At 48.0% G+C, this 24,819-nt stretch overlaps 1 protein-coding gene across 1 annotated transcript in view; it reads right to left on the bottom strand.

Annotated features, from left to right (window-relative positions):
* Window positions 1-1,298: 1,298 nt before the first annotated feature.
* lamc1 (laminin, gamma 1) overlaps window positions 1,299-24,819 on the bottom strand; it is a 50,174-nt gene continuing 26,653 nt past the window's right edge. Inside the window, exons 2-28 of the mRNA XM_073490695.1 lie at window positions 24,198-24,502; window positions 15,883-16,013; window positions 14,050-14,216; window positions 12,779-12,967; window positions 12,222-12,339; window positions 11,549-11,647; window positions 10,225-10,361; window positions 9,967-10,089; window positions 9,074-9,263; window positions 8,344-8,456; window positions 8,009-8,230; window positions 7,650-7,838; window positions 7,320-7,565; window positions 6,923-7,076; window positions 6,694-6,836; window positions 6,416-6,594; window positions 6,161-6,317; window positions 5,587-5,792; window positions 5,432-5,511; window positions 5,093-5,230; window positions 4,862-5,006; window positions 4,635-4,784; window positions 3,768-3,882; window positions 3,406-3,605; window positions 3,132-3,290; window positions 2,947-3,046; window positions 1,299-2,768 (exon numbers count right to left, since the gene is read on the bottom strand). Coding sequence (XP_073346796.1) covers window positions 2,512-2,768; window positions 2,947-3,046; window positions 3,132-3,290; window positions 3,406-3,605; window positions 3,768-3,882; window positions 4,635-4,784; window positions 4,862-5,006; window positions 5,093-5,230; window positions 5,432-5,511; window positions 5,587-5,792; window positions 6,161-6,317; window positions 6,416-6,594; window positions 6,694-6,836; window positions 6,923-7,076; window positions 7,320-7,565; window positions 7,650-7,838; window positions 8,009-8,230; window positions 8,344-8,456; window positions 9,074-9,263; window positions 9,967-10,089; window positions 10,225-10,361; window positions 11,549-11,647; window positions 12,222-12,339; window positions 12,779-12,967; window positions 14,050-14,216; window positions 15,883-16,013; window positions 24,198-24,502 — 4,412 coding nt within the window. The 3' untranslated portion in view covers window positions 1,299-2,511. The remainder of the gene's footprint in view (window positions 2,769-2,946; window positions 3,047-3,131; window positions 3,291-3,405; window positions 3,606-3,767; window positions 3,883-4,634; window positions 4,785-4,861; window positions 5,007-5,092; window positions 5,231-5,431; window positions 5,512-5,586; window positions 5,793-6,160; window positions 6,318-6,415; window positions 6,595-6,693; window positions 6,837-6,922; window positions 7,077-7,319; window positions 7,566-7,649; window positions 7,839-8,008; window positions 8,231-8,343; window positions 8,457-9,073; window positions 9,264-9,966; window positions 10,090-10,224; window positions 10,362-11,548; window positions 11,648-12,221; window positions 12,340-12,778; window positions 12,968-14,049; window positions 14,217-15,882; window positions 16,014-24,197; window positions 24,503-24,819) is intronic.

Below are 24,819 nucleotides of genomic sequence, written 5' to 3'. Positions count from 1 at the left end.
CTTAAAATACTGTTTATACATCATGTCTGTCTGTGCTGCACAGACTGCAGAGCGGCCGTCTGGATGGAGGGAGAGAAATAAAACACCGGGTGACAAAAACAAGTCAGTGAGTCCAGTTCACCTGGAGATGATTCTCTGTCGTCGGGCAGACAAACAGATTTAGATTTTATCTGTCAGTGGAGATCTGTAGTGTTTAAAATAAAGTAACTCTGGTAGTGTTTGACTGTTACGTAGAGATTGTTCTGTTCAGGACCTGATTTAAAAAACAACCCTGCTTTGGTACCGACACGAGGTGACGGTGTGAGGAACGAAGACGACGAGGAAAATCTTTGTGAAATAAAACATGGACGCCCTCGCAGGGGCTGTGATTACAACCGAACTTTATATTAAGGCACAAAACACTAATTAAAACAGTTAACTACTGTAGCAACATGTGACTGAGCTCATCATCTCCGGATTAATTCAGTAAAATGACTGGTGAGGCCGGAGACGGCCCTTTGAAACATCAGGACCTGATTGGTAAAAAGGGTCGAAGCTCAAAAAAACTAAACACAAATATTCAGTTAATCAACGTGTGAAAACCCACAGAATCAATAAAACACATGAAATATTGGCATCGCTATGAGGCAGCAACACTGAGCCTTGTATACAAGCAAGCGTATTATAATAATAACATACCACAGACGTTATCATAGATATTTATATATATTTAACCTGGAGGTTTCAGTTGATTGATTGTGATAGAACTTAATGTGGCTGTTTGCATGTTGGAGTTTTAATCTGAAAATCAGCCAGTCCTGAATCATTTAAGCATATATTTACACAAATAACAATTCCTCACTCTATGTCATAATAAAAAACATTCACACAAAAATATAACATTTGAAATAATTATTAGCACCAGTGTATCAGATAAAATTCTCGCTACGCAAAATGTACAAAGTTGCATAGTGTTGATTGAGCCTGGAAGAAAATGTTAATGTGATAAAAACACCAGCGACAAGCAGCGACTTCTGGAGACGACGACACGTCTGCAGTGTGAAAACATCAGGACATGAAACGTGTTGGACGAGGTGAGACGAGTCAGAGCGAGCTGAAGACGCACCCACAGAGCCGGCTACGGAAGCCCACGAGGAAAAACACACAAAACTCTGATCTGAATTGTTTTCTCTCCTGAGTTTGTGACGCAACAGGTGAAAAAATCTGTTTTTTCATCTGTGAAAATTAATGATTGGATCATTTTTACATTTTTTGTGTTTTTTTTCGTTTGCGAAACTGAAAAAAGTTGTGACAGGTGAGTTTTGTGTTCTTATTTGTGAGGCAGCGACATCATATTCTCCAAACACAACAACACCAGGTGCGACTGAGCACCTGCTGAAACGTTTCACGGACAAAACAAATCAACTACAAACACTTTGTTTCCACTGGTGTGACAAGAAGAATCAAATCAACTATAATTAACTGGTTTGGGAAAAAAACCGTTTCATATTTAAGAATCAGTCCTGGCAGGTCAAACATCTGTTTCCAGAGATGAATTTTTAAAGAAAACGATCCTGGTTAAACTTTTCTGGTCTTCGGTCACAAACACGAGAGAGAAAATGATTAAAACCTTTTCTCTCTTTTGCCTCTCAGGGCTTCCGTAGCTCGTGAAGTCCTCACACATATTTCCATGTCGTGTGGATGAAACACGGAGGTGAGACCCGATTACTTCACATCTCACAGGAACGAGACTTCAGCGAGCAGCCGAGTGGGCGTGGCTCCGCTCAACAACACGACCTGCTGCAGGTGTGAATACTGCTGAAGAAGACAAAACACTTTTCCTCTGCGGTTTGTTGTGTCGGGCTCGTAGCTTTGGGACAAAACGAGAGGATTCCTTCACTGTGTGGTTTCTGAAGACATGATTGGTTTAGAGATAAAGAAGAAGAGAACACGGAGGATGGCGGCGTTCTCACAGCGTGCAGCCGAACATTCAGCTGGCTGAAAACTGGAAAAGTAGCTGGTGTGTCCCCAGGCATGATGGGTAATGGCTGGTCAGACACAGGAAACTGAAACTCGAGCGGACGTTCCTGAAAGTGGGAGGAACTTCCTGTGTGGTTTCTGCGTCGGTGACACTTCCTCTTGCGAGCAGACGGGTGCAGTCACGTCGGGTTTGTGGTTCTGGTTTCTCTCCGAGGTTCGTCCACCTCTCTGCACGGCTTCTCTACGCCGCTTAGTTCATTCTACCGAAACCACGATACTGCGTCTCCAAGAAAACAAAATAAAAGCTGCTTCTCTTGTTAAAAACCGTGAACGTGGCTGAAATATCGGCTTCTCTCTTGAAAAAGAAAAACAAAGACAAGAATCTGAAAACGAAAAAGTTTAAAAAACTGTTTTGGTAAAAGTTGGCGTGTTTGCCAGAGTGTTAGACGTGAAGGGGAGTGTTGGAGGAGGAGGAGGAGGAGGAGGAGGAGGAGGAGGAGGAGGAGGTGGAGGAGGAGGAGGAGGAGGAGGAGGAGGAGGAGGTGGGCGGGGTTAAGGCCTCTCCAGAGACGGCGTGTTGAAGCAGCCCTCGGGTAACGTGTTCTTGATGTCGTTCAGGTTGGCGATGTCTGCGCGGATCTCGCGGATCTGCCGGTCGTAGTCATTGATCATGTCCTCCTGGGTCCGCGCCACGTCGTTCAGCTCCGCCAGCTTCCTGTCCAGCTCGCTGTTGGCCATCTTGCCCTTGGCGCTCTTCAAGGACTCGTCGATCTGGTTCAGTTTGCTCAGGTCCACCTTGTCGATATTTCCTGGAGAGGAAACAGAGGAAGAAATGAACCCATTTGTTGGGACAGCTGATCAATCAGAACCAATCAGACGGAGCCAAGACGGTTTGTTAGATGAACTCCCTGAACACTTTGCTGAACCGGCTGAATTTTGAATGTTGGATCAGGAGTTCCTGTCGGGACGAACGTTCTGTGTTCTTACCCAGCTGATCCAGCAGGGCGGTGATGGTGCTCAGAACCGTCTTCACGGCGCTTTTGGCCTTGCGGGCGTTGTCCTCTGCCTCCTTCGCGTTGTCTGACGCCTGAGGGACAGGAAACAGTGTTGATCCAACACAGAAACTGATGTTACACATTACTCTGACGGCCTGTGTCTATGAACGCTCGTACCATCCCTGCCATCATCATGTCCTGGTCGGCCTCGGCCTTCTTCCGGGCCAGCTCCTGCTCTGCGGTGCTCAGCTGGTCCATCATGTCGTTGACCTCATCGTCCAGCTTGTTGGTGTCCTGGAAGGCCTTCTCTGCGTCCTCCTTGGTCTTGGCTGAGCCCTGAGAGGACACAGGTTTGTTAAAAGTGAGGAGGATAAAAACAGGAACCTGATCACCATGTTTCCAGTTCACCGCAGACAGCAGCTCATCAGGTTGTTGTCCGGTCCAGTCGTACCTTCTGCACGGTGCTGGCGATCCTCTCGGCCTCCTCCGCCTTGTCCTTGGCCTCTTTGGCGTCGGCAGCAGCATTTCCCAGCGACGCCTCCGCCTGTCTAGTCTTCTCGTTGGCGGCCATGATTGTAGCGTTGATGGCGGGGATCTTCTTCATGGCTTCTTCAGCAGCCGTCTTGTTGTCATTGACCCTCTTGTCAAAGTCTGCAGGAGGTTATGAAAGAAAAGGTTTATATCAGGAACTGAGTCCTGATGAAACAACAATCCCTCAAAAGATCCTTTAACAGCTCTGAATCTCTCCCTGACTGCGAACATCATCATATGAACCATGTTAGAGCTGCAGGTAGACCGTGTGTCAGCAGGTACCTCTCAGGTCGTCCAGGATGGTCTCGGCCTCTTTGAAGGTGGACTGACCCTTCTTTGCCGCCTCCTCAGCCAGAGCTTTGGCAGCGTCGGCTCGAGCTAACAGCTGATCTGCCGTCTGTCAGACAGGAAGAGGAAACCAGACGTCAGCAACAAAACAAACAAACGCAATCTTCTTTCATAAATTGAGTGTAAATGGTGAAATCAGTGTAAACAGTGTGTTCAAACAGCTGCTAAATGTTGGCAGGTCAGACTTTAGCACTTTAGACACAGAAGCAGACAGGCTGGTGCAGCCATGCTGCCACAAACTGACACTTTTTACAAGGAAACACACAACTTACTGTTTTCATTTAATGCTGAATTTACAAGAAGGAGACAATGATTCAGAATCTGTCAGAGACAGAGTTTCACTACGTTAGAAAGTTTGTTTTAACTCAACAACTCCTAAAATCACTACATTTGTTAAGGGAGTCTGGTGATGTTGTGTTACTGGTTCAATGTTTTCTTTTCATTCTTCCTGTTGTTGTGTCTTCTTCTTCTTGCACACCATTTTATTTCCAACATGTCTTCATTGTTTTATGATTGTTGATATTTGAGTTGTTTTATTATTTTACTCGTCTGATTTTATTTGCGTTGTTTAGTGAAATGTTCTAACTCTGGTTTGTAAATTTGTTCTGTAAAGTGCCTCATAAATATATCATATCATATATCATATATATTTTTATCATTATATTAGTTAGAGACTGTTACATAATAAAATACTCTCAGATGCTCAGGTTGATATCAGCTTCTGTCTGTGTGATAGCAGCGGTTAGCTTAGCATAAAGACAGGGCGTGTTGGAGGCAGCCAGGTGAACACAGTCGACGTACCTGCTGCTCACTCTTGCCTTTCTCCAGCAGCTTGCGGACTTCCTGCTCTTTGCCCTTCAGGTCGTCTCTCAGATCGTTGTACTCCTTCTCCGTCTTATCGATCAGCTTGTCGAGGTCCGACGCCTCCTTCTTGATCTTACTGGCTTCGTCCTGAAAACACACGGACCGGTCAGTCATCCAGGACCAGAACATACGTTACACAAACCATCTCCTGTCAGTCGAGTCACCTCCAGAGCTTTGGTGTCTAACGCAGGGACGCTGGTCAGGTTGGCGAAGATCTTCAGAGCTTTGTCTCCGGCTTCGTCCGCCTCGGCCCGGACCTTGTTGGCCTGTTTCTCCAGGTTCTTGGCCAGCTCCTTGGCCTCGTTGTACCTGAACACAGCGATGGGAGCAGATGTTTAACAGGTGATGTAACTGTGTGTAACTCTGAGGGAAGCTTCGCCGTCACTGTGACCTACTTCTTGTTGAGCTCGTCGATCTCCTGGGTCGTCTTGCCCTCTCCGTCCAGAGTCTTCAGCAGCAGGTTGTACGCTTTGGTCGACGTGTCGTTGGCGTCTTTGGCAATCTTCTCGATCTGGTCGGCGTCCATCTTGTGCCTGAGGAAATAAACACGGATACATGAAAGTGATTCATCTTCAGCCGTCAGCTGATTAATTATAACTGATCAAAGAACAAATCAACGAGATGAACCAGACACTTTATTTATTAAACTGCCAAAATAAAAGAAGAAATAAATACATTCATATTATATTATTATTATAATGCACCAAAAACACGTGTTCGTGTCTCAGCCTTACTTCTCAGCCAGCGTTCGGGCCTCCTCGGCGAGCAGCGTCATGTTGTTTGGATCTCCGGTGCCGCTGGGCGGTTTGATGTCCTGCAGACGACATCAGCTCTGTTAAATCAGCTCTCGCGCTCTAACAGTTACCGTGACGACAGTGACATCACTCACCACTTTGCCGATGGCGTCCTTGGCCTTGTCCAGCTCCTGCCGGGCGCGGTCGATCAGGCTCTCGGCGTCTCGCACTCGGTTGCGGGCGCGGTCGGCCTGAGTGCCGGTGTCGTCCACCGTGTTGCGGATGTTCTGCAGCCGGTTCCACTGAGTGGTCAGAGTGCTGTTGATGTTGTTGAGACGATCCAGCAGCCCGCGGTCCACGTCTGCAGGGTCAAAGGTCACGATGGAGGAATCATTTCTACAGCGTGTTTCAGATCAGCGGCTCCTTTTTCTACCTCTGAATACCTGATTTATACTTCATGTGTGCTTCATCTTATATTTAATGTACAACAATACAAACACAGATAAAGTGTCAAATTAACACAGTCAAATATATTCACTTTAAAAATTTGGGAATTCAATCTAACTTTTAAAATAAAACTCTTACTCATTAATTAACACAGTGACTGACTGACGGGTCGACGCAGCTCTTCATCCTCTCAAAATAAAGACGCGCTCACGACCCTCCGTGAAGCTGTGGCGACCCCTTGTGTTGGTGGTGAACCAGTGTTTTGGACCCTGACCGTCTTACCTTTGCTGGTCTGAGCCTCCTCCAGCAGCTCCAGGATGGCTCGCTCCGCCTCCTTCAGCCGGTCCTCGAAGGCCTTGTCGCTGACGGTGTCCTGACCCGAGCCGAGGTTATCGATCAGAGTCTGCAGGTCGTGAAGCTTCTGCCTCTGCTGGTTCACCTGGAGGGACAAACACCAGTCTGAGCACCTGTTCTGTCCTCTACAGGTAAGCTTCCTCCTGACGTCAATGTGTATGACAGAGCAGCTGTGGACCTCACCTTGTCTCTGACCAGACTGTAGCAGGACGGACACTGCTGGCAGCCCGGCGCCGAGCGGTTGTAGAAGTAGTTCTCCTCACACATGTCACATCGAGCCCCGACGAAGCCGGGCCGACACTCGCAGCGCCCGTCCTCTTTACACTGACCCGACTGAGAGCCTTCAGGGTCGCAGTCACAGGCTGCAGGTCACACAGAGGAGGAGGAGTTATAAACACACTCTGACATCACTGTGACATCACTGTGACATCACACATCGCTGCAGTGATTCATGCTCTTACGTTTGCATCCAGACGAGCTGAAGCCGAAGAAGTTGACCTCGCAGCGCTCACATTGGAGGCCGGTGACGCCGGGCTGACACTCGCACTGTCCTGAAGTGATGTCACACTGACCGTTGGTGGAGCCAATCGGATTACAGTTACATCTGTGGAGGGGAGGAGACTGAAGTTTAGACTGACACAAGGAATCACGTGATGGTGATGATGATGGTGATGATGATGGTGAGCTGACCGTTCGCAGCCGTTGCCGCTCTGCAGGTTGAAGAAGCCCGGCTCGCAGGAGCTGCAGTCGCGCTCGGCCACGTTGGGGAGACACTGACACTGACCGGTGACCTGAGAGCAGCTCGTCTGACGACCCACGGTCCCGGACGGAGAGCAGGAGCATGCTGAGGAGGAGGAGGAGGAGGAAGAGACAGGAGGAGGAGGAAGAGGAGGAGGAGGAGGAGGAGGAGGAGGAAGAGACAGGAGGAGGAGGAAGAGGAGGAGGAGGAGGAGGAGGAGGAGGAGGAGGAGGAGGAAGAGGAGGAGGAGGAAGAGGAAGAGGAGTTACAAGGACTGTGACAGTTTACGTGTTTTCTACAAAGTTTCTACCAACGAGCCCGGTTTGTTTTCTCTGGACTTCCTCTCACGTTTGCACTTGTCGGCCGGGTTGGTGCCGAGGGCGTTGCCGTAGAAACCGTCCTTGCAGCGGTCGCAGAAGAAGCCGTCCGTGTTGTAGATGCACTTCAGACACTCTCCGGTCTCGCGGTTGCAGTTGCCGACGGCGTTGGGGTCGATGTTGTCGCTGCACTTGCAGGCGCGGCAGGCTCGGACCGGCCCGCTCTGACCCAGAGGGTCGCCGAAGAAACCGTCGTCACAGAGCTCGCAGCGCTTACCTGTGGACGGGTGATGTCAGAGAGTGTTAGGATCATGTACAGGTGAGCTGACAGGTATCACCTGTGCAGGTGAGCTGTGTGTACCTGTGGTTCCTGCGGGACAGTTGGTGCACACCACCTCTCTGGTCTTCAGGACGACGGCGCAGGTGGCTCCGGCCGGACAGGGACAGGGCTCGCAGTCACCTGACGTACCCCGCGTGGCGTCGCCATAGAAACCGTCTTTACAGCGTTCACAGCTCAAACCAGCCGTGTTGTCCTGACAGTCGCACGCACCTGGACGGACAGAAGGACAGGAGGACAGACGAGGACCCATGAGTTAGTCAGAAACCTGTCTGTAACCAGGCGTGTCACCTGTCTGTAACCAGGCGTGTCACCTGTCTGTAACCAGGTGTGTTACCTGTCTGTAACCAGGCGTGTCACCTATCTGTAACCAGGTGTGTTACCTGTCTGTGGGTTGCAGGCATCGCTGTGTCCGTTACAGTTGCACAGCTCACAGGGGCTGAAGGCTCCGAGCTCTGGATGGGCGCGACGATATCCCAGAGTGCACTGCTCACAGTGTTGCCCCTGGTAACCCTGAGGACAGGTGCACTGCTCCACCCAGCGGGCTGGAACACCTGGACCCCGCCTTGCCGTCACCAAGGAGACATCGTCAAGGTAACCAGCACCTGAAGAGACGGAGTCATTATTAAATGATGTCCAACACTTTGACTGCACAGGAACGTGTGTGTGTGTGTGTGTGTGTGTGTGTGTGTGTGTGCGTGCGTGCGTGCGTGCGTACTCCTCTCGCTGTAGGTGCCTCTGATCTTCACGGCCGTCAGGTTGTGGAGAAGTTTCTGGAAGTCGGCGTGACTGATGGTCGGTCTCCAGGGGTAGTCAGTGCTGTCATGGAGCCTGAAGGAGCGGCAACGACATCATCATCACCATCATCATCATCATCATCATCGTCATCATCATCATCATCATCATCATCATCAGAGGGCATCAACATCAGTCTCATTTAATCCAGATTATAAACAATAATCTGTCAAACTGACCAAATCATCCGTCAGATTTTAAATCAGAAACACAGATTATACAAAAATCTGAATCTCTTCATTATCAGCAGAGTTTATTGTGACAGACTACGACTTTAATCTGGATGATTCAAAATAATCTAAAACTAGATGATGACCAGAGATGAGCTCAATCCAGATGTAGATTATCAGGATGAACAGAGTAACTATCAGAAGACGTCTGCTCACATCTAGATTAACACACTCATCATAAATTAAAACCAGATGTTGAGATTATAGAGAAAACTGATTCTTCAGGTTAAAACTATAAATGTTTCAGTAAATGCAGATTATTTATGACGTTTCAAACCAGATTATGACTAAAAGTCTGTTCGACTGATTCAGAACAGAAAACATCAGGTTAATTAAAATGCAGAACACTTTGTATTAAATGTTTATAGTTTCATCTTGAATCAGATTAACAGCAGATAATCTGACCCGTCCGTCGAGTCTCACCTGAACACGTATGTCTGCATGTTCTCGTTGGGGTAGGCGTTGCCCTGGGCGATGAGGGGGACGGCCACCCTCAGGTCAGATCCCTCCAGAACCAGATCCTCCGCAGACAGACGAGTGTCCCGCCGGTCGACCCGGAAGCTCAGACTCAGGTTCTGTCCGTAACTCAACATCTGGTTCCCCAAAAACTTCTCTGTGACGCACGAAAGAAGAAGAAACACACAGCTGACGTCACAATGTCCTACAGTCCTTCTTTAGAGTTATGTAGAGGATTTATTTGTTCAGATTCAGTGTGAAGATTAAGATTAAGCTGGGTCAGCTGGGTCAGCTGGGTCAGCTGGGTCAGCTGTAGGAGCTCGACTCAGTTTGACAGAAAGAAACTGAAGATGAATAAATGAAAGCAGATTAAATATTAACCTCAGATTAAAATTTAAGACTATTTAATGACTTTTAAGGCCTAATAATTATTTTTCCAGTGATCTTTTTAAGGATTTGTGGGAAACATTGTGTTTTGAGTGACGGGTCATCGTGTCGCTCGCTGCTCGTCTGCGTCGAGTTGAGGTTTGGACTCGCGACTCGCCGCCTGTTGAACCTCCAGAAAAACTATAAAATCGAACTCTTGTTGAGTTAAAATGAAGAAAGAACTATTTTCATTAGACACAAAAGTTTCCAAATGAGCCGCCATGTTGGTCCAGTTTGAAATCCAGGAGTCGTGTCCGTCCAATCAGCTGCAGAGGTGTCTGGAACGCCCTCGTAGACGCACCAGGAGAGTTAGTGTTTGCTTTGGACCACCAGCACCAAGTCATCATACCACAGGGAGACGCTGGGGGGTTGAAAAGTGTGTGTGTGTGTGTGTGTGTGTGTGTGTGTGTGTGTGTGTGTGTGTGTGTGTGTACCTGGGGCTACGAAGTACATGGGGAAGTAGTCGTCTGAGATGAGGGAGATCTCCTGTCCACTGGGAGACCACTGGACGGAGACACTGGAGCCGTCACGCTGCTGACCCGTCCACTGCTCATCATCTGACACACACACACACGCACGCACACACACACACATACTACATGTTACTTTACAACAGCGACACACAACCCTGTGTTTGAACGCCTCCTGTGTGGGCTTCTTGTCCCTGCGTGTGGCCTTGCAGGCGGTGTTACCTCTGTGGAAGGAGGAGCTGACGGTGTGGACGCTGAAGCCTTCGGCGCTGTCGCACACAGACGAGTGCTGGAAGCAGAAGCAGGGCGTGCAGCCCTGAGGGTTGTTGGGGTCCAGGTTGAAGTAACCCAGTTTACACCTGACGGACACAAACGGGACAGAATGTGAGCCGTCGTCGCTGTGAGCTCAGCTGCTCTGCTCACATCAGCACAGAGGTCAGAGGTCAGCACTTCATCATCCTGTCTGCAGGAGCTCAGGTGACCTTCTGACTGCTCACTTTACTTCCTCTCCTCCCTCCCTTTTCATTTATCCTGACTTTACTTCCCTCCCTCCTGTCGTCCTCTCACCTACAGTCCAGGCATTAAACCTTCACACTGAAGAAAACTCCACATCTGAACAGAAACAACATGTGTTGGGATTTACTCGTCACGTTCAGCCCGTTTATGTTCTTGTGGGTTTTTCCAGTTCAGATTTCTTCCTGAACTTTTATTTTAGGGCGTCATTTGATTTAGTAGAATAAAACTTTGATAAAAATAAATCACTGTTCATGTTTCAGACGTGAGTCGTTTAATGTGACGGCTGCTCGTCTCTTCATATAGACCGAACCATTATACTGAACATCAGAGGGCTCATTAAAACCTGCTGACAGATAAATGAAGCTGCTGACTACATGTAGTCTGTGTGTGTGTGTGTGTGTGTGTGTGTGTGTGTGTGTGTGTGTGAACCAGATGGAGAGCAGACGACAGCAGCTGCCTCACAGGTCGAGTCTGTGCTCTGTTGAATTCACTGCTTGTGCCGTAAATCTTAAATATAATATAAACGACACGACCGCTGCTGTCAGACATGTCAGCTGCAAGCTTTAAAGGAACAGTTCACCCAAAACACAAAACAGCTTCACAGTAAAACAGAGTTGCAGCATTCTGCTAAACAACTGAAGCAGCTGGAGACTTGATTTAAACATCAGATGTCTCCATACAGCTCGTTTGGAAATCTTCAGTGTAGCTGCTGAGCTAACAGTGTTAGCATGCACCCGACAGATCAGGTTGTGATCTCTTCTCTCCTGCAGACTGTGATCACAGCAGACGAGCTGTATGGAGACATCTGATGTTTCTCCAGATACACCGGTGTCGACATGATGAACTGTTCCTTTAATGTCTCTCGTGATCTTAACGCTCCTCGTGTTGTTTCTGCATGATAACGAACGATCAGCTGCTCGTGGACAAGATCTTTAATATCTGATCAAGTTTTTGGTCACAATAATCAGCGAAGGATGTAAATGAATGATTCTGATGTGTGTGTGTGTGTGTGTGTGTGTGTGTGTGTCACCTGTCGCAGCTGAAGCCCTCCACGTTGTCTTTGCAGCGACACTGTCCCGTGTTCACGTCACACTCCTGAGTGCTGCCAGAGGGCGAGCAAGAACACGGCCTGACAGAGAGAGAGAGAGACAGGAAGTGTGTTTGATGAACATGATGATGAACACATGATGATGAACACATGATGATGATGTTTAAAGAGAGGGCGAGGAGGGTGAGACACAGCAGACCAGCAGAGGGTCTAATGATGGTGTTGTTAGTATTACACCAGCAGGGGGCGCTCAGAGCGCAGTCGCTGCAGGATCATCCTCCATCTGAAGACTGAACTGTGAATCACTCATTCTGATCAATGTGATGTTTCCTTCTGTTTATTATTTTAGAGAAGTCAGAGGGAACAAACATCAGTGTAATAAAGTGCAGCTGTGGACCAGCGTCTGTCCTTTCTGCTGTCTCTGCTCCCTCCATCAAAGCAAGCAAACACAGATGTAGTTTGGTGACAAACACACCAACATGTGGAGGATTTACAGAAGAGTTGCACTGCTCCTTTAAGCTGGATGTGGACAGGAACATAATCCAAACTGTGAGACCATCAGCCTCCGAGAGCTTGTTGTCACTGTTGGTGGCAGCTCCACCAAACTACATTCATTTTTCCGTGTATTTTGGAGCAGCTGGAGGCGAGAGCGTACCTGCAGCCGGCCTCCGTCAGACTGTGGAACCCCGGCTGGCAGCGGTCGCACTTCTCTCCGGTCACGCCTGGTTTACAAGCACACACTCCTCTGTTGTCACACTGAGGAGACTCGGAGCCTGAAAACACACACACACACACACACACGCACACACGCACACACACACACACACACACACACACACACACACACACACACACACACACACACACACACACACACACACACACAGAGTCAGCATGTTAACCTTTAACCACGTGCAAACAATCAGCTCCCATTAACAAACTGCTCCAGAACAGAACCGGTGTCACTGGGACAGCAGCTGGTTCACATTAGGCAGCGGTTTGCTGCTGCGTTCAGTTAAATACCAGTGAAACCACAGAGTTCACTCAGCGGTTTGACTCTCACTACACTGACTGTACACACTGCTGAGTGTTTCACCATCAGAACATCACACTGACACACTGAGACACTTTGGGTTCTGATAATATAGTTAATAATAATATTTCAGACTTTACTTGATCTCAACAGAATTATGAATCCGATTGGTTTCTCACCGACGGTGTTGCAGCCGCAGGGCAGGCAGCGGCTGCCGCTCTGGTCTCTGTGGTAGTTGTCGAGGCAGCGCTCGCAGTTCGGGCCGTCGGTGTTGTCGGCGCAGTTTCTGCAGTGACCTCCGTGACCCGTGGCCCGGTACAGCTCGGCGTCGAAGTAACACTCAGAGCTCTTCCCGTTACAGTCGCAGGCTGAGAGACACAGTTTTATATTCACAGTGTTACTGATGAAGATTTGTTTTAGTGTTACTTGAGTCCAGTTCACTGCGGCCCGGCGGGTCACTGAACAGTTAACAACAGGGTGAAACGAGGCGACAGCTCAGCTGGACGTCATCATGTTTCTGTGAGAGTTCTGTTTCCATACTATCAGCTTCCTCCAGCTTCCTGTGCTGATGTGAGCGCTGCAGGATGGATTAACTGGACTGTGGGAGAAGAACAACACTCATATTCCCTCAACACAGTTAGTCATGCATCTGCACTGTGATATAGGAACTACAGCTCCCACAATCCCCCAGAGACCCTCATGATTAATGTTACGGTTTCCACGGATCTGGGATCAGTTACTGTGGAGGAAACTGTGAGACGGTCATCTGTTCTGTAGCTCCGTCCTGAAAACCTGCTGCTTTTATTTATTTATTATTTATTATTTAATATACGTTGGTTTTTATTAGTTTTTAGTTACAGCAGCAGAAGTTATGGTTGTACTGAGAGCAGTGGGACTTTACTAGATGTAGTAGAGCGGTCGTAGCTGCAGTAAAGCAGTCGTAGATGCAGTAAAGCAGTCGTAGCTGTAGTAAAGCAGTCGGAGCTGTAGTAAAGCAGTCGCAGCTGTAGTAATGCAGTCGTAGCTGTAGTAAAGCGGTCGTAGATGCAGTAAAGCAGTCGTAGCTGTAGTAAAGCGGTCGTAGCTGTAGTAAAGCGGTCGTAGATGCAGTAAAGCAGTCGTAGCTGTAGTAAAGCAGTCGTAGCTGTAGTAAAGCAGTCGCAGCTGTAGTAAAGCAGTCGTAGATGCAGTAAAGCAGTCGTAGCTGCAGTAAAGCAGTCGTAGCTGCAGTAAAGCAGTCGTAGATGCAGTAAAGCAGTCGTAGCTGTAGTAAAGCAGTCGTAAAGCAGTCGCAGCTGTAGTAAAGCAGTCGCAGCTGCAGTAAAGCAGTCGCAGCTGTAGTAAAGCGGTCGCAGCTGCAGTAAAGCGGTCGCAGCTGCAGTAAAGCAGTCGTAGCTGTAGTAAAGCAGTCGCAGCTGTAGTAAAGCAGTTACAGACGCAGCAGACTTACGCAGACACTCGTTGGGGTTGTCGGCGGTCGCTCTCCTCCACGGCCGGTCGTTGTAGAACGGTTTGCAGACGTTGCAGTCGTCGCCCTCCGTGTTGTGTTTGCAGTTACACATCAGCCGTTCTCGGTTGTCCTTCACACACTCACTGGCATGGCCGTTACACTTACACCTGACGGCACAGACACACACCTGTTACACCTGGAGAACACAAAACTCAACAATATCCATTTTTCACAAGAAGTATAACCTTCATGAAGTTGGCTGATTAAAACTGTGACACACATTTCTCCACATTGTTTAAAAATGCTTCAGATTTATATTATATTGACTTTAAAAGGACCCCAGTGGACGGAGTCGATACAGTTTTTAGTTCTGAAGAGGCTTTTCTGTTTTGTTAATCTTCCTCGGGGTGAAGAGCCCCTCTCTACAGGACGGGACTTGCTCAGCAGCCACCTCTGGTTATTGTCTCAGGTGTTTCTTGGCAGAGAGATGTGGAAAAACTGACGGCAAGGAAGGAAGACTGAGGCATTACAGAGGCCGTCGACACCCACCGCTGCAAAAAGCTCCAGAGAGCTGGACTGTAACGTCCATATAACTCACATGAATTATTGTCTCCAGTTCAGAAAAGGTTTTATTTTTATAAACTACTTTCAGGCAGGATTAAAAGCTTAAAGATGAACAGAAAGGGAACATTTGACACTTTGTGCAGCTGTGCAGATTTATATTCCAGGTATTTAAGCTGTATTATTCATGCTTATGATACTGAATAATACAACGTTTGTTTAAGGGGGAAAATAAAAGCTTCGTGTGGTTCATGAGTAACATTCAGGATTTAAATCACTGTTAGATTGTTGGAGGAGATTCTCTGAACCAGAACCTGCATGAATACGACTGGAAGAACAACTCGTCTTCGTCTTACTCTCTACATTTATTAACTACCATGAAGTCACCAACAATCAGAAGACCTCAAGAGGGCAGAAGATGAAGTTTCCTCTGAGGACTGTGAGCTGTGCAGGACGTGGCATGTAGCGACGAGCCTTTTATCTGTGACTGTATCTACTGTTAGCTGGCAGACTGATGTGTGACGATTCCACCAACAGTTTAACGTCCATCACAGCTGGAAGAGTCATGAAGATGAATCTCGTCTGATGCTGCAGCTCTGAGCTGCTCTGTAAGGACACGTGAGCTGGTCGTCCTGCTCAGGTGAACAAGTTCAGGTACATCAGGGTGGAGCTGACGGAGGTGAAGACCCCTCCCTGGGTAAATAAAGGTTAAACTCTGCAGATCTGACAGGTGCTCCGGCTCAGGATTCTTCCCTTTTCTTCCGCCCGTCACGGCGGTCGGTCCGCCCCATTCCGGTTTCCCTGTAATCCAGCCCTGCCGGCCAGGAATGCCAGGAATGCTGGCAGTGTAATGGAAATCTGCTCCACATTTCAAACAGATTATGGCTGCAGAGACTGTGCAGCAGCAGCCTGTTTAACACTCTTGTAATGCCTGTCGAAACCTTTTTTTCCAGACGTGCAGGACAACCAGTTCTTATGTGGATTCCTGTGCAGGCCACAGGGACGCAGACCACACAGTGACACATCGAGACCGGGACCAGCAAAACCGCCGGACCACACTCAGTCATTCAGGAGCGTTTTCTTTGTGTGAGCAGGTTTCTGAAGCTCAGACTGCTGCTGGAACTTGTTCTCACTCAGAAGTAAACAAGGAAATCTTCCATTTTAGCAGACGTGGTTTCTAATTAGAGGCGTGTGGCCTGATGCATCACGCTATACAACTCAACGAGCATCACAGAGCTGCAGAATACATGAAATCTCTTCCTGGCTTTTTACCTTCCTCCCACAGCGAAGTCAGAGATGGCGTAGTAGTAGGACTTGAGGACCTTGGGGTCGTTAAAAACCTCGTCTCCAAACGTGTTGAGCCTGTTCAGGGTCACTCTGATGTCGGTGGCCGTCACCCAGTCCTGCAGGAGACACAACACGGACGCCGTTAGAGACATCAGGCCTGTCAATCAGTAAACAGCCTCATCTGTCCCTGGAACATCAGACAGACACTGTGATATCAAGAATAATGTAATATTAGACACATGATTATATCCTGTAAATAATCCAGCGCCTCTTAAATCGTTCTTTGTTACAGTAGGTGGTGATAATGAGCCTGAACTCATAACAGTGCAGAGACAGTTAGCTGTTAGCGAGCTAGCGTGTGGCTGCTACTGATACTGACAGTGAAGAACGGTTACAGACTCTCCTGCCGACAATCAACAGGTTTATTTGAAAAAAAACACAAAGTTCAGATGATTTGACAGAATTGTTATTGTGAATTATTTTTAATCTTCCAGTAAAATCTGTCAATTGATTTGATTTCTTCTATTTTCACGCTGTCGTTAGAAGCTCAGGTTATTTTGCAGTTCAGTCTTAAACAACACAACTCAAGTGTTTCCTGATCAAAAGAAATCAATCAGCATAAAACTGAATCTAGATCCTCCAGTTGGTGGCGCTGGGAGGATGAAGAGTGTTGAACCACGGGGAGCCTCCACTGTATGAGTCTGTCGCACCTTCAAACCTTTAAACCTCTCTGAGGCTGAATAAGGAGGTTGTGACAGCGTCAGATGAGGAGGCGGCCACACGACGCCGCTCCACAACACACAGAAACATGTTGGACACAAGTCGTCCAAACGAGTGAGTCTGAAGCAGATTGAACCTTTAAAGTCTTCAGCAGCTCAGTGAGTCCAGAGACTGTTCTCATCCTCACCGCGATCAGCTGATCAGCAGCAGATCCAGGTGAGGCTGAGTGAAGGTCAGGTGACCACTAAACCAAAGTGTTGCACACATTCACATGCTGACCTGATGGGGGCGCTCCATGAAGAGGTCAGAGGTCATTATAACTCACTCGTCCTCAGAGCCGCACAAAGCCAACACAGATGTTCTTCACATATCAGAGTTCCTGCAGTCGTAGAGAGGTTGGATCATGATTCTGCGGTGAGGTGGTTTCAGTCCAGAGTGTGTGGGAAACAGAACCAGTGACGCCTCTGTGACTGTGACTCAGATGGAATTTATCTTCTTGGCATTTTGATACGAGAGCAGATGGAGAGAATTACTGAAGGACACCTGCTCAGTCTGTTGTCTCGTCACGGAGGATAAAGAAAGTTACCCAACGTCCCGCCTGAGAGAAAGACTCCTGGGAAACTGAGAGTGAAGGCCAGCGATAGCTTTGTTCACTATCAGCAGGAAGCTTATCAGGCGGGCCGACGCTTTGTATCGAGCAGAGAGGGCAGCTGTTTGAAGACAAACACAGCTCCAACCAACACTGAAGCAAAGCCCACAGCCCGGACCGCCGGCCGCTCACAGGAAAGTGGGAACACTTGTATAAATGTGGATCCACATGTGATCCGAACAGCGCCGCTGCTGCCAGGGAACAACGCAGTGTTCCACTTCAGGCCTCCAGAGGAAACTGTTAAAATATCTGCTGACAGCTGATTGGCCTCCTGTCAGACACCAGATCTGTTTATAGAGCTCAACAGAACATTTTATTAGTTACACTTCAGCTTCTCCAAGTGACGAAATACTGAAGGAGAAGATGTGCAGAGAGGTCAGAGAGGAAACAGCAGCTCAGGTGGAACCGACTGTACATTTCTCCTCCTGCCTCCTGTGACTTTGCACACTCGTGTTAAATCCTCGTGTAACTGCTGAGAATGTGGAGCAGATTGTGATTCGAGCAGCAGCTGCGAGCTGTGACTCAGCTGTGAACCGCTTCACCGAGGGTCTGAGACAGGAAGTTAACCTGTGAGGAAGCAGCCTGGTATCAGTATCTGTCCTGAGTGAGTCGATCAGTGTTGGCATTAACATGACTGACCCCCATCTATATGAAACAAACCCGCCTATACTGGTTACTGTTCAGTGTATCTGTAAAATGTGACATGTTTAGATCAATAAAATGTTTCTTCTGTCATAAATTGAGTGTAAATGGTGAAATCAGTGTAAACAGTGTGTTCAAACAGCTGCTAAATGTTGGCAGGTCAGACTTTAGCACTTTAGACACAGAAGCAGACAGGCTGGTGCAGCCATGCTGCCACAAACTGACACTTTTTACAAGGAAACACACAACTTACTGTTTTCATTTAATGCTGAATTTACAAGAAGGAGACAATGATTCAGAATCTGTCAGAGACAGAGTTTCACTACGTTAGAAAGTTTGTTTTAACTCAACAACTCTTAAAATCACCACATTTGTTAAGGGAGTCTGGTGATGTTGTGTTACTGGTTCAGTGGCTGATCAGTGTTCTCAAACAGTGAAGCACCTGGAGATCAGACAGCTGATTTTGTTTGTATTCTGGATTCAGATTCTCATTAAACGTCTGAGTCAGTCAGAGTCTGATCGGTCGTGAGCAGCTCCTGATTGGCTCGTGGAGGCTGGTGAGACAATAACCCACATTAATGATCCACTGCCAAACTGAAAGACACAAAGACACTAAAGACAACAAACAAACAAATGTTGAGTAGAATATTTTACTATCAGGATCATTTCATCTCTTTCTGTCAGTTATGATCGACTCCACTGCTCACAATCAGTCTGATGTGTGTCACTTCACACTACAGACACTCAGAGAAACATTTCGTTCATCTTTCAGTGACTGAATGTATTTTCTGCTGCTCGCGGTCTGTGTCGCGGCAGCAGGCCACAGTCTCTCTCCTCAGTCACATCCTCCAGCTGTTCCTGGAGGATCGTGAGGCGTTCCCGGGCCAGATGGGACAATAATCCCTCCAGTGTCCTCCGCGCCTCGTCCGGGGTCTCCTCCTCGCAGTTCCACGAGCTTGAAAAGCCTCCGGAGGCCTCCAGGAGGCGTCCTGATCAGATGATGAACCGCTGCAGCTGACTACTGTTGATGAACTGGATGAACGCCTCGCCCTGGAGGCATCTGCGGGGGCAGGAGCGTTCCTATGTGCAGACCGCCTGTGTGGTCATTCATTTCTGGGCAGAGTGTCAGGCCGACCCTCACGGACGCAGGAAGAGTCTCAGATTCTTGTTGACCCGTTGGGTCGGTGCGTTCCTGCAGCGTGACGTCCGTCTGTTGCCAGCCTCAGATGGACGTTCAGATTCTGGCAGATGTTTGGTGTCATTGTTGAACAGTTTCTCTGCAGCTGCTCTCTCAGCTGGTCCGTTATCAGCGCGTTCTGGTCGGTAACGCTCCACTCTCCCCTCATGATTCATGGAGGATAAACTCGTCGGTCCGGCAGCTGCAGCTCCTCAGACCGTCCGCTCCAGGAAGCTCCGGCAGGTTCTCGGCTGAGTCAACGTTCAGACTGTACAGAACATTTGTTTGCCATCAATCATGAGCAGCTCGGTGCCAGCGTGGAGCGGCCCGGCCCACACAGCTGCAGCCCGGGAACAAACTGCAGAGACGTCCTGCAGCCGGACGGATGCTGTCACAGTACAGTTACTCTGTCAGCACAGTTACTCTGTCAGCACAGTTACTCTGTCAACACAGAGTACAGTTACTCTGTCAGCACAGAGTACAGTTACTCTGTCAGCACAGAGTACAGTTACTCTGTCAGCACAGTTACTCTGTCAGCACAGAGTACAGTTACTCTGTCAGCACAGTTACTCTGTCAGCACAGAGTACAGTTACTCTGTCAGCACAGAGTACAGTTACTCTGTCAGCACAGAGTACAGTTACTCTGTCAGCACAGAGTACAGTTACTCTGGGACAATACTGAGATACTACATGTATCCAACAATCTCAGTAACTAGTTACATCCCAGATTACAGGATCAGTGCCGGTCACACTATAACGAGCTTCCCTGCAGTGACGTCTCATCGTTAGCCTCCTACAGGAACGTTAGCTCGGTCGCTAACCTGAAAATAACACTGTTTATTCAGGGACGTGTTTGTACGTCAGCTCCTGACTGACTGCAGATCAGTTTAAAGTGCAGCAGAGCAGCTGGACAAAGACGATGTGATGAGACTGGTTCTGACTCTTCAGCTCGTTGTTCACTCAGCGGGCTCAGTTTGATTCTGGTCCAAACAAGTTACCAGCTCCTGGTTTGTTGGTTTGTTGGTTTGTTGGTTTGTTGGTTTGTCAGCAGGATGACACAAAAACTAGTGAACAGATTTCCACCAAACTCAGACGGAGGATGAGTCTCAGCCCAGAGTAGAGCCCATTAACTTCTGGTGCTGATCCAGATGAAGAGATGGATCCAGGAAATGTTTGTTGTCTCTTTCATTGAAATTGTGAGTGAATTTCTCAGGGTCTGATTTTAAAGAAATCAGGCGTATTTACAGAAATGTAAAATTTGTGGTTGTGAATCAGACAAATCAAAATAAATAAATAAATAAATACATTTGGGGGTTTAAATGGATCAGGACAGTTTTCTGATCAGAAAGATTCTGCAGTTCTTAAATCATCACAAACTGTGATAACTGATGAGAACTGATCAAAACTGTTACTGGGATCAAATCACAGATATTTAGATGAAATGTGTGAAACAATTCTGCAGAAATTGCAGATAAACCAGCTGCTTTAAGTTCAGGACGAACGTGACGTCACAGATGATTAATGAGAGAAGACAGATGAAGTTCTGCTGCACAAACGTTTGTGATCATCTGTTTTTACAGCTGAAATAATCAGCTGCCGACAGTTTCATCAGCATGAAACATTTAAACCGTTCATGAAGCAATCACAACTTTAATACCAACAGAACACGTGAGGACGTCTTGTCTCATCTTTTCTTTGTTGAATAGTTTCAATTCTGACGCCTCAGATACTGAATATCAATGACCCAATCGGACCGGTTCAGACGTGGACCTCAGCTCTCAGATATCTGACACTTGTCACACAGCGGCTGCTGTATTTAAGAGGTCATAAGCCAAAAAGGTTGGAAACCGCAGCTCCAGAATAAAACTGAGTGATGGCTGGTCTGCAGCCACACGGGCTGTTAAGGTGGACGGTCGCAGGCTGTTAAGGTGGACTGTCTCAGGCTGTTAAGGTGGACTGTCTCAGGCTGTTAAGGTGGACTGTCTCAGGCTGTTAAGGTGGACGGTCGCAGGCTGTTAAGGTGGACTGTCGCAGGCTGTTAAGGTGGACTGTCTCAGGCTGTTAAGGTGGACTGTCTCAGGCTGTTAAGGTGGACTGTTGCAGGCTGTTAAGGTGGACTGTCTCAGGCTGTTAAGGTGGACTGTCTCAGGCTGTTAAGGTGGACTGTTGCAGGCTGTTAAGGTGGACTGTCTCAGCTGGTGGTTATTTCCTACCCAGAGCTCAGAGATGACAGACGGCAGGAATGTCAGAGAGCGAGCGACTAACAGCCGTCTGACGCCTCCGACACAGAGTCCCAGCTTCGGTATAAATAGCTTCATGCCGACGAGTCAAATAAGGAAGTTTAGAGCTGCAGAGCTAAATCTGTTCATTTACACTGAGGAGAGGAATGAGCGGCGGACTGACAGAACCACAAAGAGACGTCTCGTCGCTCCACGCCAACGTTCACCAGCTCGTCCTGAACTTCACACAAAGCTTCCCATTCAAAATGTCCCCAACCCAAAGAAACAGGCTCAGCAGGCTCACGTCAGCTCGGCTCAGTGTGACTTCATCTAACAGAAGCGCTGTGATGTCATGAATGTCATGAATGACATCACAGTGAGTTGGGATGAGACGACCCATCAGAGGCGCTGTCAGGTCGGACCCTCTGGATCCGGTCTGTTGGATTATAAAAAGTGTTTCTGGTGTTTGGTTTCGTATACGCGCACACACAGTCGACACACGTGTGTCATGAGATATCAGAGGCTATAACTGAACGTCCCGTCAGAGTCAGAGTCCTGATGGAGCCGCAGAGAGACGAGCTCAGTCCGAACTCTGACAAATATTCTGCTGGTTGTTTTCCACGGCCGTCTCCTCCCAGCTCCCTGCTCCCTGCTCCCAGCCTGTTCTCATACCGACTGTTTCTGTCTTTATCTCAAGTTTATATTTGTTATCGTAGAAAACAGGAGAGGAAACATCTCTCCATCGCTTTAATCGTTAATCAGAGATAAAATATACATATCAAGTTTCTCTGCACATTTAAAAACCAGACGAGAGAAGAATGAGAACAGTTTCTGCTTCCAGTTATTGAGCAACGACCTGAAGCAGAGGGAAGAAACATGGAGACACAAACATGAGGAGAGGAGGAGGAGGGGAGGAGGAGAGGAGAGGAGGGGAGGGGAGGAGGGGAGGGGAGGAGGGGAGGAAGGGAAGACATGTAGAAAAAGGAGGAGAAGAAGAGGAGAAGTCTTCCAGCTGCAGCTCGTCGAGCCAAACTGAGCTGCAGTGGGAAATCCGGGGGCGTCGCCTAGCAACATGTCGCAACACTTGGCAGAACTGACTGCTGGGAAAAACAACCACCATCACAGCGGCGTGTTTCTCAGAAGAGTCCAGAGGAGAGAAGAAGAAGACGACAAGGACTGATGAGCTCAGAGCTTCTTAACGAGCTGCAGCAGCTAACGAGGGGACAGGAAGCTGCTGCGTCAGAGGAGCAGTTTAAAGACGCAGCGTCTCCATAACAACTGAAGCAGCTTGATTTAAAACGTAAAAACACAAAAACACATCCGACAAACTCCAAAATGCCATTAAAACTTTGCCAAATTAGCTGTTAGCACTTCCTGTTAGCAGTGAACCTGTGGATGTACAGACAACGATCACTGATCACTGTGACACTGAGAAAACTTTAAACATGATGTTTCTCAGGCAGGTTCTGCACATGTGAGGAGAGACTTTGTTGAGGACTTTATATCATCAGGAGGAGATGATGGCTGAGCCTGACTTTATATCATCAGGAGGAGACGATGGCTGAGCCTGACTTTATATCATCAGGAGGAGATGATGGCTGAGCCTGACTTTATATCATCAGGAGGAGACGATGGCTGAGCCTGACTTTATATCATCAGGAGGAGATGATGGCTGAGCCTGACTTTATATCATCAGGAGGAGATGATGACTGAGCCTGACTTTATATCATCAGGAGGAGATGATGACTGAGCCTGACTTTATATCATCAGGAGGAGATGATGGCTGAGCCTGACTTTATATCATCAGGAGGAGACGATGGCTGAGCCTGACTTTATATCATCAGGAGGAGATGATGGCTGAGCCTGACTTTATATCATCAGGAGGAGATGATGACTGAGCCTGACTTTATATCATCAGGAGGAGATGATGGCTGAGCCTGACTTTATATCATCAGGAGGAGGAGATGATGGCTGGATTTTAGTTTTGGGTGAACTGCTCCTCTGATGACACTTCAGGTCTATTATTTGACACGCTGACCTTTGAGGACCGGCAGTACCGGGTCATGAAGTGGATGTGAACTGTACATACTAACACAACAGATCCAATAACTGTAACGAGCTGTGTGAGATGAAGTATGATGTAAATACTTGAAGGTTGGTGAAATGGAGCAGCAACAAGTGAGCCGAGCGACACACTGATCAGGAGGAGAAAATAAGTCTTGTGATGTGGACGAGGACGGGTTTAACTGGTCCTAAAGATAGAACAGAGCCTCTCCACTGCTGCTCACGCTAATCATGTTAGTCACAGAGACAGAACCAGCAACACTTTCTGATCCTGCTTTCATTATTCAACAGGCAGGAGACTGAAACATGACTCATCCAGCTTCAGTCAGACCGCTTCATTTCAAAGAGTTCAGTTTCTCTAATCTGCCCAGAGTGAGCCCTCTTCACAAACAAATCAATAAAAGATCTCTGAAAGAGAAAATAAACCAACATGTCGGACGCTGCCAGAGTTTCCTCTGGTACCAGTCAGCTGATCGTCTCCATCACACAGGAGAGGAGTCTGGAAGTGACGCTGCAGGCTAACGCTGAGCTAGCTGCAGGCTAACGCTGAGCTAGCTGCAGGCTAACGCTGAGCTAGCTGCAGGCTAACGCTAAGCTAGCTGTGACATCTTTGAAGTGTTATTTTCCTCAGAGGTGGAGAATCACTGAGTCTGTTCAGATTTAAATAAACACATGTTGATACATTTTTGATTTAAAATCTAAATCATGACTCTGAACACAATCAGCAGTGACATCACTTCCTGTCGAGCTCCTGAACTCACCACTGTTTTTATATTTCAGACATTTTACATTCTCGCTCACAGAAACAGGAGCACCACTTCCTGTTTACCTGGAGGACGGGGCTGTTGTCGAAGTTGTAGGCGCTGGGTCGGCCCTCCAGCGTGGAGAAGGCCACGTTTCCTCCGGTGAGCGGCGAGATGTCGCTGAAGTCGTCGGTGCAGAGCGCCTGCCGCTCATCCTCTCCGGTCCGGATGAAGCTGTGGCTCGCCTTCTGATACGTCTTCTCGCAGGAGCCGCTGTAGTACTGGTACGGCACCCAGGGCCCGCCCTCCCTGGTCCGCTTGTAGATGGCGAAGCTCTCCGGACGGCTGGTGTGGAACTTGAGCCGCACGTAGGTGATGTCGAAGGCCTTACCTGCAGAGGACAAGACAGGACATGAAGGTTAATTCTCACGTAATGGATAAGTTGTTTGGTCTGTAAAATGTCAGAGACGTTGAAGGCCTTGAGTTTAAGGTGTTTCCAGGCCTTGCAGACGCCTCAGTGAAGTCGCTCTGCCTGAGAACGTGAACATAAATAACATGAAGTTTATTAAACATCTCTGCAGCGAGCGTCTGTGAGCCGATTTCCCAGGAAACAAGCGGACGGGACGGACGGACGCTCTCTAAGAACTGCTGAGTTCAGACACGAGGAGCAGGAATGTGAAGCGGACTGCTCCTTTAACTCCTGACACT

The sequence above is a fragment of the Pagrus major genome, chromosome 21 (assembly GCF_040436345.1).
Source record: "Pagrus major chromosome 21, Pma_NU_1.0".
NCBI classification, from domain to species: Eukaryota; Metazoa; Chordata; class Actinopteri; order Spariformes; family Sparidae; genus Pagrus; species Pagrus major.
This window is presented reverse-complemented; position numbering and strand designations above follow the sequence as displayed.